Below are 14,414 nucleotides of genomic sequence, written 5' to 3' on the forward strand. Positions count from 1 at the left end.
TTTGTGAAGTGGCGCTAAAGCGCTCGTCTAAACAGAGATTGTTCTTAAAAAGCCTTTTTTTTTGCATCCCTGGTGGGAAGAAGACAATAAAAGTTAGAAGTTAGTCAGTACATCTTTAGGTCGGAGGGAGCGCAGGTAACTCTTCAGGTCCCCTCGCGTCATCAGCTCCATGATGACCAGGGTGGGTTGGCCCTGAGAAACCACTCCCAGGAGACGAACCTGCAGCAACACACAGCGAGTCACGAGAACTGAACGACGCCGTCTTGTTGTGCACGAATGGCCATTGTGTACGTACCACGTGGTGGCAGTTGAACTCCTTCATGACAGAAGCTTCATTGAGAAACTCTATCCTCTCCCTCATGCTGGCCGACTCGTTGACGGTCTTAATGGCGACGTGAGTCTCCGGTTCGTCCTTGACCACGCCCTTTGCCAGGCCCTCGTACACCATGCCGAAGGACCCCTGGCCGAGCTCGCGGCTCAAGGCGATCTTCTCCCGAGCCACCTCCCACTCGTCTGGTACGTACACTGCACGGAGAGAAAAATCCTGAATTAATAAAAAGACGCCGTGGAAAAATAAAAGTGCGTGCTACATTTCTCACATGCATCTCCTCACTCACTTTCCGCGGCGCTGAAGTACTCGGGGTTGACCGAGGCGTACAGGACTCCATTTCCAAGCCGGTCACTGCTCCTGGCCGGAAACGAAAACAGACCCGTTTACAGACAATCAAACACACTTGCACGCTCCTTCTCCCACGTGCGCAGATCTGCGTTGTATACAAACATGAATATCAGTGATGGTTTCCAAGGAATATTGGCAACAACAAAAAAAGCCCACTGGGGTTGGTACCATTCAAAACATTGATTTAAGAAGACATTTATTTTTTTAAAGCAGAGAAAGAGCTATTTCAGACTAGTGGTGGTTTGAGTGGCTTGTGATTGAATATGGATCCCAGTGTGACCACATCAACCATTAGCAACCAGTTGAATCTTTGAGTCTTGTTTTTTTTCTTCTTGTTTTCTCTGAAGGTTTTTTTCATTTGACGTTGCGATTAGATATTCTGTTGCACTCTTATCAAACAACCACTGTGCTTATGGCTACAGTAGACAGACAGAAAGAAACACACGCACCTTTTCCTGCTGAGGACCACCAGCATTGGGACCAAAAGACAAACGAGGAGGATGATGACGATAGGAACGAAGATCATGGCGTAGAGCATGTTTTCGTATCCTGTTGGGTCAAACACCGGTTACTTTAAGGGTTGCAGTTCTCCGTCATCATGTCCAAACCGGGCGACACAGTGATACGACAGTGTGCGTGTGTGTCTTACGTTCCGCCACGTAGAGATCCAGAGCGTGTGTCCATGAGCCGTTACCAGCCAGCGACGTGGCTCTCACTCTGACAGAGTAGTTTCCTGGGCCAAGGTTGGACAGCCGAACGCCTCGCTGGGTCTGATACATCTGACCAGAGACACATTCGTGCTTCTCGGTCTAACACACACACACAAGCACACACACAGCATGAAAACGGGTCAGGGGTGAAAAAGATGAGAAGGATGGGGGGGGGGGCACACCACTAAGTCAGTGATCGGGCCCTATAATAATAGTAATAAATATAAATTGTTATTTTATATAATATGGTCATTCATAAACAAACTTCCTTTTTTTTGGCGTGAACAAGTCTTCAAGTCTTGTGCTCTGCTGAGCCACGAGTCTGTCCCTTGAGTCTGTCCCTTGAGTCTGTTCCTTGAGTCTGTCCCTTGAGTCTGTTCCTTGAGTCTGTTCCTTGAGTCTGTCCCTTGAGTCTGTTCCTTGAGTCTGTTCTGCCTCTACCTGGTTGTCACGATCTTCTATACCATACCTGCCATAAATATCATGATACTGATACAATACCATAAAAACAATATGGTACCATAAATACGATACTGGTATATTTATCTATAATAGTAATAAATAAAATATCTGTATGGTTCACTTCTTACCAACTTTTTCAACACTTAACAAAAGGCAGTAATATTAGCATTGAGTATACACTATGAGGCCTTTAGTATCTGACCAGATGATACAGAGTTCCTTCAGTATGAGCAGCTGTAGAGATACATAACTTTACAGCCTGTCTGCATTGGAGACAAAGAACTTAAACATTTCACTTCTGGCATCTTTTTTTATTTTTTATTTTTAAAGCCGAAGACTAAAAAATTCCGCTACTTAACGCCACTCGCTGTGAGCGCTGCGCAGCGCAGTGCGTGCAGACAGCTTGACACGGAGCAGCGCGTGCGCTCTGATCGCTCTTTTAATGAAGTATCGATACTAAAAATATGCTAAATCACATCGTTTTTAACGTACAGATAACTTGTTAGTATCGATACACCGTGCAACATGACAGCAGTAGATGTAGCGGGCTGACATTCAAGCTAACCTAAACCACCAAACGCTGTCGACATCTGAACGCTGATTGGCCGAGACGCGACACGACCCATCAAAGATGTTTTATTGCGAAGATCAGACACCACATTTTCTCCGTGCCCCACTCCAATCTCATAAACGCCGGCCGGCCAGCCAATCCATTTTCTGGCTGCAGAGTGTTACGCTAAAATCAGCGTGTACCCAGATGTTGTCTTACCTCAGCAGCCAGTTTAAACTTGATCTCATACATCAGGATGAGCCCGTTGGGGCGAGGAGGCTCGAGCCAGTGCAGAAACACCCAGTCCTCGTTGCCCTCCCAGGTCACCGGGCCGGGTACGTCGTCAGCCTTTTCTGGAGAGCCGCAGGGGAGAACGGGTTACCGTTCCTCCAGTGGACTAAATACTAACATTCGCTTTAGTGTTTCGGCAGAAAGCGCACGCCCGGGGAAACATACGGGGGGGGGGGCGTCATAATTCATGCAACCAACATCCTTCCTCCACTAACCTGCGGGCCTGGTCCTGGAGAAGACGAACTCCGCGGCGCTGCAGCGCTGGACCTGCCGGTTGCAGGCGTGGATGTCGATGCGGTACACCGTGAATGGCTGCAGGCCAGAAATCTGCAGCTCGCGCTCCGTCACCGCCTGCTCCACGAAATCAAACTCCCTGTCGGCCGGCTCCAAGTCTGCCGCGGCGCTGCTGTTGTCCGCGGCTCGGGGAGGCTGGATGGTGCTGCTGTGGCGGGGCTGAGTGGAGTTGGCTACGCCGTAGAGATCTCGGCGCCGGCGATCTGGCGGCCTGCAGGCGAGAGGAAGGGCACGGCAGAGCGGAGATCTGAGACGTGACATTTACATTCTACAAATCTGTTGAGGGACAGCTGGAAGAACATTTCTATGGTCAGATAAAAATAGTTTTGTTTCATCTTGTGCCATTTCAACTTTAACTGCACTTCTCTTTTTTAGGGGCAAACAAGGAGAATTCTCCTCCTCCTAACTGTTTCAGACAGTCCCACCACATGTGGGAATGTCTCTGGTATGTCACGGAAGTCTCTCTCTCTCTCTTACATCCATCTTTTTTTTTTTTTTGGTGTATGCAAAACATACTGAGAACTAATTAACATAAACTGGACCAAGCACGCATGTGTGTGTGTGGAGACAAAGAGAGCTGATGCGATGCAGATGTCTTTAGCGAAAGGCAGCAGAATCTGACAAAAGCCACACAAAAAAAAAAAGAGTAAAAAAAAGATTTCTGTGCATTTCAACCGTTTAATGGCCAACAACTGAAGACCTGAAGACAATGAGCCGCTCACCTTGGTGTGAAGATGGAGTTGTGCAGGAAGTTCTCAAAGACTTTTCTGTAGGAGGCGTCGGCAGCTTCCGCCTCCAGGTCCTCGACTGATTTGGGGCAGGGGCAGCAGGGGCCTTTGTCCGGCCCGTCGGGATCTGGCTTAGTGGGCTTGGTGTCCTCCTCCTGGTCTCCCACGCCTATGGCAGCGATCCTAATGGGGATCTTCAGCTCTGGAAGAAGAGGAGGCAGATGAAGATGTGTTTTTGGGATTAGGTGTTCCCTAATTTACAAGCAACGGAAGTTAAGTGTTAGTGCGTGCTTGTGTTTCGTACCCTTGGAGCAGTAGTTGTGCTGATACAGCTCTCGGTCTTCGGCTTGTTGCTGCCACCTCACTAGGTAGTAAGTCTGGTTCCCGTTTGGCGAGATGGGCGGCGACCAGCGCACCACCAGCTGCGTAGTGGAGTTTGAGTATGCTCGCACATCCTGAGGCATGGAGGGCGCTGTAAAAGACAAGTGACGCTGAATTATTCCTCATCCCGGCACTCGGTAGCGCCCATTTCTTTTCCCTTCGTTTTTTGTCCCCAGTCTGCCACTGTAGATGTGATTCTCATAACATCACACTCGCAACGCCTTCACGGTGCAGCTGGATTTATTTAAAGCAAGCTGTCGTTTCATATAATCATATTTTGAAAATCAAATCCCCCCCCCCCCCCTCGCTTTGAGTTGCAGCTGTGTTTAGTAAAACAGCCGTCCTCTCCCTTCTCCTCACACACTATGTCTGGATCACAGATGTGAGCGCACTGCAGTCATGGACCAATCGCTCATGTATTTGAGAAACGAGCTGCGACGTGGACAGAAATATTTAGCAGTTTGATTTCTGACCCATAGTCACTGTCGCTGTAAGGTGACAATGCAGTGCTTTCGAGACGCTCTCCCTAATTGCTGCCAATTATAGGCGTAGTTAAATATCAGTCTCGCTCTCTGTTATTTGCAATCACTTGTAATATCAACTGTGACGACGCAGCCCGCAGCCTGTGCGTTCACAACAAAAGCGTTGCGTAAGTTTCGCGCGACGAGATTCCACGCAAAGTCAACGTACAGACGCGTCTGGTCGCAATAGACGCGGAATTTTGGGTTGCGGTTTGCGAGCACCCAGAGCTCTTTAATACTATGAGTACCGGAATCGCAGAGAATTAAACAGGCACAGGCGATGTTATGTATAAATATATATATATACAATATATGATTTAATGTTATGAACCTAAACACGAGGGCGTTATATGTTCCGGTCTTGTAGCGCTGGAAGCGGAAACCTTCCAGACGTAACAGTTAGTCGGTAAAAGTGACCAAGCTGTGTGAGCCTACGGGTGATGTCATGAACCCAAACACGAGGGCGTTAGATGTTCCGACGTCTGTGGGATTTCCACAACAAGTATAGAGCAGAACTAGTGGTTAGTTCTTCCGTGGTGGATGGCGGAAAATATAACGTTTTTTACAGAGATAAGCCCCGCCCCTCGCGGAGCTTCCGTGGTGGATGGCGGAAAATATAACGTTTTTTACAGAGATAAGCCCCGCCCCGCCCCTCGCGGAGCTTCACAACGCTTTCGGTGTAAACGCGGCACGACAGCCGTCCGCGAGTAACCTTGAGCTAAGGTGTTAAATGTACCTGAAGGACTGGTGCGGATGTAGACCACCTTGCTCTTGGCACTCGGCAAATGTTTGTCATCCACCATGAGTGTGATGGCCTTGACGAACACGGCGTACTGCGTCCAGGGCTTCAGGTTGGACAGCAGAACTCCGGGGTCAGAGTCCTTGTCCAGCCTCAGCTCCACATCCACCATGTTCCAGCTGTTGGAGCCGCAGCCGTCTTGCCCCTCAAACTCTGTGATGTTCTGGAATGGCCTGCAGAGCGTGCGATTCAAATCGATCAATTGTTAACTTTTTGTCAATTTACATTTATAAAAATAAAGATTTTGTCATGTATTAATTTTTGATATACACATTTTTTTATTATTGTGTTTATGCATTAGTGATGTAAACAATCCCTACGCAGCATTAAAAGTTACTGACAGCATTTTTCGTGAATTGTTAATTGCAGCTAAAAAAATAAATAAAATATTGCATACAAGTTTTTACAGTGATCTTGTAATTCCATCTCTTTGAGCTCTCTATTTCTGCGATGGTTTAAGCAACGCTTCAGTCAGGAAAAGCAAACTGAAGATTGTTTTTTATTCCACATTTCTTAAAATGTCCCGCCACATGAACCGCTTGCACTAGATGCTGTAAATAAAACATTATATCTGTGATCATCAGCGGGAAAAATCTTCAAAAAGTTCAATATGTGCAGCATGTGGAGCCTCAGTTTTTAATTTTCCAATGTCAACAACACTTGAGGGCACTTAGACTGACTGCAATAGAGATTGCATTTTATTAGAAAAATCAAATTAGTATGGTTTAATTGTATTTTCCAATATTTTACATTATAACTTTGTTATACTGGACACATTTGTTGTTGTTTTTATCTTGTTATCTTGTTTCCATAGAAGTGCAGGACTACAATGGGAAATATATGGCCACAGGAGCAAAGAATGCCCCGTAACTGCACATTTGTTTGACATCTGCACTTATTTGGATGGAAACTTGGCTAATAATTCGTAACGTTTGTTTGTTGGCTGTGTATTTTTAAGTTAATTAACCTCATGGTAAAGATCCTTTCAGTAGAAAGCAAGGAGCCAGCCACGGTTTGGGTGTTTGTCCAAAACTTACGCCTCCTTGTAGTAGACGATAAAGCTGATGAGGTCTCTGTAGTCGGGGGGGCGGTAGCGCTGCCAGGTCAGTTTGATCCTTGTACTGCTGGTGCTGTTGGACTTGAACGTCAGGATCGTGCTTTCACCTAAAGAGACGGGAGTGAGGGAGTGAACGTTAAAATGTGTCTGCTAGTGTGAGCACCTATCAGCAGATAGTGGTGCAGAGAAGCATCAGGAAGGGTGTTTAGCAAGTATTTGTAGAGTAAGTCCTGCACATGCAGTGGACGTAGGTTTTCTTTCAGACCCGAAGCTCAAGTGACACTCACAACTGGCCCGGTCGCCGTTGTTCCGGAAATCGCTCTCATCGAAGCGGCCCTGGATGCCCGTCTTCTCCCACATCTTGCGGATCTCGGACATGCAGAGCTTCGGGTTGGCCCTGAAGAACAGCTTTCCCGTCTTGATGGTGAGGTTGTGCTGCTTCCAGTCCCAAAGATACTGGAGCTGCTGGTTGTCAACTGCCGAGAAGGCGTACATGCTGGAGGGGAAGACGGGATGAATGGACGATGGCCATTTGTACATTGGTTCTGCAATGTTTCTGTGGAGGTTTATTGTGTGTATGCTGTGATTCATGCCAAGTTGAAATCCAACTTTCTAAGATAGTTGTACAAAAGGTAGCAGAAGAGTGATTCCGAGTAGATTTCTAGATTTTTGAATAACCCAGTTAGAAAGTAGAAGGACACAGCCAGATTAAAAACAACCCGGGAAATGAGATTAACCAGAGACTGCTTTATGTTATGCTCCAACTGGAAATGAGGGGCAGTGTTTACAAGTTGTTGGGCAAGACATCCAGGAATGACTGCAATGTGGGCCTTGGGACAGTGAGATTCCTGTGAAGTCAAGGATAAACAGACGTAGGAAGGAGTGAAGGACTCTCCGTGACCTAGAGAGAATGTTTTCCATGGCCTGCTTTGAAGCTGCGCTGCATTCACGGTCTTATCGGGAAAAAATTGGAACACCTGTCGTAAGCTTTTAGTCACTTTATTTACTTTCCCAGTGAAAAAGGAAAAAAGGAGCGAGAGACTGGTGTGTTTATTTCAGTGATAATATCACAGTTACCACCCCAAAACAAGTCAGCTTGTCCGACATAAAACACTTTCCAGTATGCACTCACAGTCAAAACATCCTTTCCCTTGTCTCTCCAGCCTGCCAACCTTTCAGCGATGACCTCGACGAGACACATAAAAACACCAATGCTGCACATTGCTGACTACCAAAGGGACCAAGGAAATAGAAGAGGTGTGGAATGGACATTCCTATTCAAATCAACAGAGCAAGATGTGTCGGAGCGGCGGACATTTTTTTGCGTACCATTGTGACCGTTGTAGCTGGCTAACTTCAGTAGTAGTAAGTAGGTAATAACATGACAAAGCGTAGAGGGTAAATAAGTTGAAAACAACATAATGCTTCATTCACTCACTCTCGTCACAGCGTAGGGAAAGCAAATTGCTATTGCTGGATGGGTGGCAACTTTGTTCGGCTCACTTTCTGTAATCAGTGGAGCATCAAAGTGCAGTGGAAATAGCAAGCTGGCCAGCTAACTAGTGGATGGCTGGCGAGTGGTAATTTGTTCATGCAACTGCAACATTAATTCAAGACCCCACTCACACGTGTAGTCACCATAACAACAATCCCTGTCTTTTTTGGTACTAGTCAAATGACCACGCTCCCCATCTAATCCATTTCTATGACCCAAAGTGTCACAGCAACATGCAAATTAAGACTCTAAAGTGACAAATGTTGTCCTCGCGCTCGGGTGTGGCCACAGAACTTCTCCAAGTAAATGCTAATCGGGACTACAGATGAAAGATAGCCTCTTGGTTAACTGCTACATTTACAGAAATGTTTTTTATTACCGTCAAATAAACCAAAGAAAAAAAAGAAAAAGTGGACTTGTACTTGTATGGTGCTTTTCTTGTCTTCCACACTACATGTCATTCTCAATCACCACCGACTACATTTTTTAAATAATCGTCGACTGAATATGGAGCCAAATATGATTCACCATAAAACATTCGTATCCAGCTGAATCCCTGTACAGGGAAAGATATTTACAGTAGACCTGAACCGACATCCATCTCAACCGACGGCTGCTGGGGCTTAAACTGTTTTCTGTGTGCGTGTGTGTGTGTGTGTGTGTGTGTTTTGTCCCTACTCGTCCAGAAGGTTGTCTCCATCGATGTGTCGGAGGCTGCGGAGGAAGGCCAGCGAGCTCAGAGTGTGGGAGTGTCGGATCCGCACGTTACCGGTCACCCTCTGGATCAGACCTGTGAAACTCTCCAGCTCTGCCACCATGTTGTCTAAACACACACAAAGACGCGCTACTGTGAGCACCCATTTATTTTCCCACATGTTTTATTGGGCTATTTCTACATTTGTGCTTCTGAACTTCTGGAATTGTAAACTGTGCGTTTATACGATCTTCTTATACGTTTATCTTTAATTTGTAGGCCGCTCAAGGTTTGACACCTTTGTTTTAATAGAAATCACTTCACAATGAGACAGCTAAATGCGTAAATGTGCCTTCTTTTTCTATCTCAATGATTTTAACTTCCTCCCTCTTATCCCCCCCCCCCCTCTTCCTTTTGAGCCTTCTTCTCATCCTCCAGATCTTTCAGCAATGTGAAAATGAAACACTTCTAGGAAATGTTTAAAAGCCCTGCTCTAGACTAACCTCGTCATTGCTACTGCTTTGTGGACCCATTTATACCCAGCCAAACACAAAACCCTTGAAGTGTTTAAAAAATAACCGCGCGGTACTTACGGCCTCGGCGGATGTTGATGTGCAGGTTGCCTTTGATAACAGTGCAGCCTTTGAGGGACTGAGCGGCATCCACGGAGTCGATGACCTTCTCCTCGCACACTTTATCACACATACCATCGCAGGCTTTACAGAACATACTGGAGACGGAAAGGAAGAGCGATAGAGAGGGGAGGAGAAAGGCGACGGTGTCGTTTTACTGACGTACATTCGTTCTCCAAAGTCGTGTAACTCTCCCCTGACTTTTATTTATTACATTTATTTTTCCCACTGCTGATTTTACGGCAAGGTTGACGACACCAGACAAATTATGTCCAGGAGACTAGAAAACCTTTATTATTTCCCCGAACAACTACAGGTTTATAATGTGGCCATGGATGGAGAGATGGTTGCCTCTACAGTAACCAGCCTTTACTGTGGCTGTTGCATTATATTCAGTCATTTGGAATGGGAACTAACAGCAGGCTGTGGAGTTGGTGACGATGTCAGGCCAACGTTTCAGCCATGAGGGGGGATTGCGGCTCACCTGTTGGGTGCGGTCTGCATGTACCCGTGCGGGCATTCCGACATGCACTCTCCTCCGTGGATGACGAAGCTGTTGAAGTCGGGCAGGTGGACTTTGGAGCAGAGCTCTTTGCTGACACACCGCCAGCCCTCGAACCTGTAGGTATTGCGAGGGCAGTCGGCAACGCAGCGCCCCTGGTGGTAGTAGTGTGCGCACGCCGCGCACGCCGCGTCGCTCTCGGGGGCCGTGCAGCTGCCCAGACACTGAGCGTGGCAGCACTCGCCGTCCGCCGTGCACGCTTGGCGCGCACATTTCTCCGCGCACTCTGTTGGAGATTGGGAGACAGAAGGATTACACCTCCGCAGATCAGTAGACAAAAGGTCGACACATCCCTCCAATACGACAGCATCGTACTCACAACAGATATGGTTCAGTCCGATTCTGATGTTGGTATTCACACATTACAAGCTACGCCGGGCTAATTTAACAAAGCATTCTGACGGTGGAAAAGCTCACCGTTAAATATATTCTCTATAGATTGACATTTAGGGACATTTCTTCCTTTAATTTTTTTTCCGAAAATAGAAGAGTCACCCTCTCATCCGCACAGTTTGCAGTACTGGAATCAGGATTTAAAGAAGGCCCGGGTTGGCCACGACCTAACGGTGCACATCAGCTCAACGGATCTCAAACAACATTCCCACCCAATCCCCCAAAGCAAAGGGGCATTTCTCTACTTAAGAAAAAGTCAGCATGTGACATACAGACCAGTCAGCCTCTGGCTCCATTGACTATGGTCCATAAACAAATGCTTTTTATATAGTGTCTGACAACGCAGATGCACATGAAACCTCCCTATTAACCCATCTCACTATACAAGACGTGCTTCACGGTCAAACAACCACTTTGTATGCACGTTTCTTATATATAAAAGAAAGAAAAGATGTAAATACAGCAAACAGAATCTATAGTCCTGTGACGGGTTGATAAGAGGACACTGCTTTTTGCTGGGAACGCTGGTGTTGAGCCCAGTAGAGCGCATCCCACATCCACAGTGACACAAAAGCCCCTCCGCTCCGGGTTTTCCACCGAGCACCACGACAAATAACTCCTCCAGTTGCTGTGGTGTGTCCCTCTGAATAAGAGGATATTGTACAAACTGATGAGGAGGAAAACTGATTGAGAAACTACAGAAAGAAGAAGAAAAGACCAAACGCTGGATAGAGCAGCGTTGAGTGAAGACGGGAGACTTTTAACACGGCTTTACGGAAAGTGGCTCACTGGTTCCACATGACACAGAAAAGCTCCGGGCCACTTCGCAGCACCCAGACCGTGAGCTCCAGAAACAAACAGGAATCGCTGTGGAAACACTTTGAAATGTTGCTTGTAATTGTGTGTGTGTGTGTGTGTGTGTGTGTGTGTGTGCTCGGTTCGTGACAGTGTGTCCTGTTAGGCATCAACGAAAAGGAGAAGCAACAGCAACAATTAAATGACCCCCCCTCTGCCCTGTAATTCTGATGATGTCATCGACTAAGGCTATCCAGGGCTGCGTTTAAACAAAGTGAGAACAGTTGTTTAGAGGACTCCGGGTGATGGAAACACTGAAGCACGTCGCAGTACGTCGCCTCCGTCAAATGAATTGAGGACTCCCGGCCGGAGGAGAGGCGTCCGCTGCTCCCCGTGTTTACGTTACAGTGATGCATCCATTACTCCAGGATGGAAGTTTGAGTCTGGGTATCAACTTGGTCTTGCTTTACCACCGTGTGCTCAAAATGGGTGAACTGATGCTAAGAGAGCTGCTCAAGCTTTGTGTGTGTGTGTGTGTGTGTGTGTGTGTGTGTGTGTGTGAAAACAGATGTCAAATTGGAAAAGGAAGTAATTCCCGGGGGCCTGAAACACAACGGAAAGGGTCTAACAATCTGCTTGATCTTTTCCAACTTGGAGTTTAGTGCTAAAAGGAAGTGTGTTTATAGGAAAAATGGCCACTACGAAACTAACAGCTGGATTTTGTCAGTCAGCCAACTTTGGGCACCAAAAGGGTGAGCGCTTCATTGGCAGGATTTACGATAAAAACCCTGCGTACGGAAATGTGTGAAATACGATGAGATATTGTCTCGTAAGACCAGTCAATATTCATGTTTCTATTTGCATTTCACATGTTAAAAACATAATCCCAACGATTAATCAATTGTCAAAGTAGTTGGTGAACATTTCTCCTGTCGACCGACTCGTCGCAGCTCAAATAAATAATGATTATGTTTAGGTTGAAAGGTGTTAATGTCCAGCCTCGGGCCTGCAGACGGTGGACGCTGAAGGGGGGGAAGCGAAGAATAATCTCCGACGGAAGTTTGAGCTCAGACGAAAGCTGTGAGGTCTGCAGCCTCCTATACACACTGGCTGGGGGGCATGAACACACAAGTGTCCATCAGCATTCCACTGGACATCTGCAGCGTAATGAATTGGACGTAACAGATTTGACCCCTCGTTACTTCACTTTCAAACAACGCATGTATATTGTCTTACATTTTGGGGGATAATCACGCTTTTGGTTCCCGTAATGACAGTATAGTGTTGCCATGAAGTTAGTTAGTTAGTCAGTAGCCGTTTCTTAATCAAATTGTCACGCAAGGAAGAAATGTGAACTAGGCGCTTTCCCATCAACTGATTTGGAGCGAATGAACTCGGCTACAGGACAGCCAGACGTTGCCACCAACGGAAACACGTGGAGTCATTTTGCCAGTAAAGCTGAGAGGAAGCCGAGGCTGAGGACGGACAGTTGCCTCGGACATCTGACCATCTTCGACAGGAAAAAAAAGGGAAAAGGTCTTACACAAAGACAGGCATTCACACAGAATATCTGAGAAGATGGCAACAGCCAAAACAGCTGATCAGACATGCTAGTTTAAGGTTTACCACGTGACAGCTTATTTGTCAAAGGTGTTTCTGAAATCCATTTTTTTCTTTGAATTTTTAGACAAAGGCAAAAACCACCGCAAGCTATCTATTTGTGTGTGTGTGTGTTAAACATCACCAGCTAAACGGCGGAGAAATGTTGCTTCTGAACTAATATTTCATAGCAGCCATAATAAATTAAGACTTCAGAGCCATTCATAATTCTGAATATCTCAGCTGGCTGGCTAGACAATGAAAAGAGACAGGTGGACTGTATTTTTCCTCTGTCTCTCTCTCCTGCACAATCAGTTTATCAACAAAGAATGTTAATCCTTTTCTAACTGTTAATCCTCGTTTTCAGCCCCCATAGGAACAGCACGTCCCCACACGCAGACAGAGACACACAGTAGCCGCTCCAGGCTTTAGCAGTGTGGCACAACAATAACAGGCAAAGGCAGATGTCTAGACTGATGACAGCAGAGTAGATTCAAAAACACAGATAGAGATCTATCGGCTTCAATTCCAATGGCGCAGACGGGAAATTCACCAGTAACTGTAATTCAGAAGTGTAAATTCAACCCTCCTGCGCACCTGACATTTGGCATCTTTAATCTCAGTCGCTGCCATGTCAAAGATCGGTTTTCCTATCGAAATGAAACGTAGAAGATACATATGGGATCCACACTTCCTCCTTCATATTATGACTAGATTTATTTGGGGTTAAATACATCACACGTTCTGGGTTCAGAGTTGAGGGGAGGTGGAGCAAAATACTATGGATTTGCTCTGATGAAATAATAATCCAAAAATGTCTGTTTTATTAACGGGATCAAAAACCAACAAGTTTAAACTTGTGGTTATAAGCTTTGAAATTATTTGATCAGGATGTGAAATGAAAATGTCTGTCTTCAATAATGGGATTGTTATGTGTTTTTTTTCTTCCTTTCCATTAATTGTGTTGCCGTGGTGACAAAGACTGCCTGGAACAGGCCCCTGGGGCTCCCTCAACTTCCTGTACGATTTGTTTTGTAATTACCCAAACCAATACAGCGGGGCTGGACCATGACGTCAAAATAACTTGAACATGTTCTCAACATAATTAATAATCAAAGGTCTGACTTGAGTACTTTTCTAAATGATATTCAAAAAACCCTTTCGCTTCATGTCAATATCAAAAACTCTCCTTACAAGATTAGTTTGAAAAAGTAATTGCGGACCGTCAATATTGTAGGACTTGTGAATGTAGAAAAATAAATCTCTATCTACAAATCCTCCATACACAGTAACGTAAAACATGTATTTACAGACCATGGTGCGTCAGGCGACTGTGATGTCGCTCCAGGAACTGGGCAAGCTGGATGAGATGGTAATGTGAAGAAAAAAATACTGAATTCTACTCTTAACATGCTGTAAATGAATAAATTAAACCGCTTACTGCTACCAAACAAACAGCCGCAACACAATATAGGAGACTAGACTACTGATCTCAGCGATCAAAAGCATATTGATCGGCACCGTTTCATTAATCAACATTCAAGCTCATTCATTGTATGAGCACTACAGCTTCAGAACTCAAATAAGTCGAAAACCCCATTTAACAATTAGCTGTAATTTCTCTTTAATTCAGGCTTCATCAGGAGGGATATGATTTCGATGGTGTTTTTTCTTTCCCTGAAAACACAACATGCACGTGCCGGCTTGTATTACGGGGTTCACATCTGCTGCCTCGCTCAACCGACACTTTCTTTTACAACTACGAACATGTC

At 45.8% G+C, this 14,414-nt stretch overlaps 1 protein-coding gene across 2 annotated transcripts in view; it reads right to left on the reverse strand.

Annotated features, from left to right (window-relative positions):
• The window catches only part of igf1rb (insulin-like growth factor 1b receptor), a 41,600-nt gene that overhangs the window by 8,355 nt on the left and 18,831 nt on the right, over nt 1-14,414 (reverse strand). Inside the window, exons 3-17 of one of the 2 annotated variants that reach the window (XM_056412385.1) lie at nt 9,778-10,081; nt 9,255-9,391; nt 8,646-8,790; nt 6,760-6,968; nt 6,453-6,579; nt 5,353-5,588; nt 4,019-4,186; nt 3,709-3,916; nt 2,908-3,197; nt 2,621-2,754; nt 1,329-1,488; nt 1,129-1,228; nt 618-682; nt 296-525; nt 112-219 (exon numbers count right to left, since the gene is read on the reverse strand). In XM_056412385.1, the coding sequence (XP_056268360.1) occupies nt 112-219; nt 296-525; nt 618-682; nt 1,129-1,228; nt 1,329-1,488; nt 2,621-2,754; nt 2,908-3,197; nt 3,709-3,916; nt 4,019-4,186; nt 5,353-5,588; nt 6,453-6,579; nt 6,760-6,968; nt 8,646-8,790; nt 9,255-9,391; nt 9,778-10,081 (2,621 nt within the window). Of the gene's footprint in view, nt 1-111; nt 220-295; nt 526-617; nt 689-1,128; nt 1,229-1,328; nt 1,489-2,620; nt 2,755-2,907; nt 3,198-3,708; nt 3,917-4,018; nt 4,187-5,352; nt 5,589-6,452; nt 6,580-6,759; nt 6,969-8,645; nt 8,791-9,254; nt 9,392-9,777; nt 10,082-14,414 lie in introns of both variants that reach the window. The other variant, XM_056412383.1, reaches the window with a different exon arrangement.

This window comes from Pseudoliparis swirei, chromosome 4 (genome assembly GCF_029220125.1).
Source record: "Pseudoliparis swirei isolate HS2019 ecotype Mariana Trench chromosome 4, NWPU_hadal_v1, whole genome shotgun sequence".
In the NCBI taxonomy this organism is placed as follows: domain Eukaryota; kingdom Metazoa; phylum Chordata; class Actinopteri; order Perciformes; family Liparidae; genus Pseudoliparis; species Pseudoliparis swirei.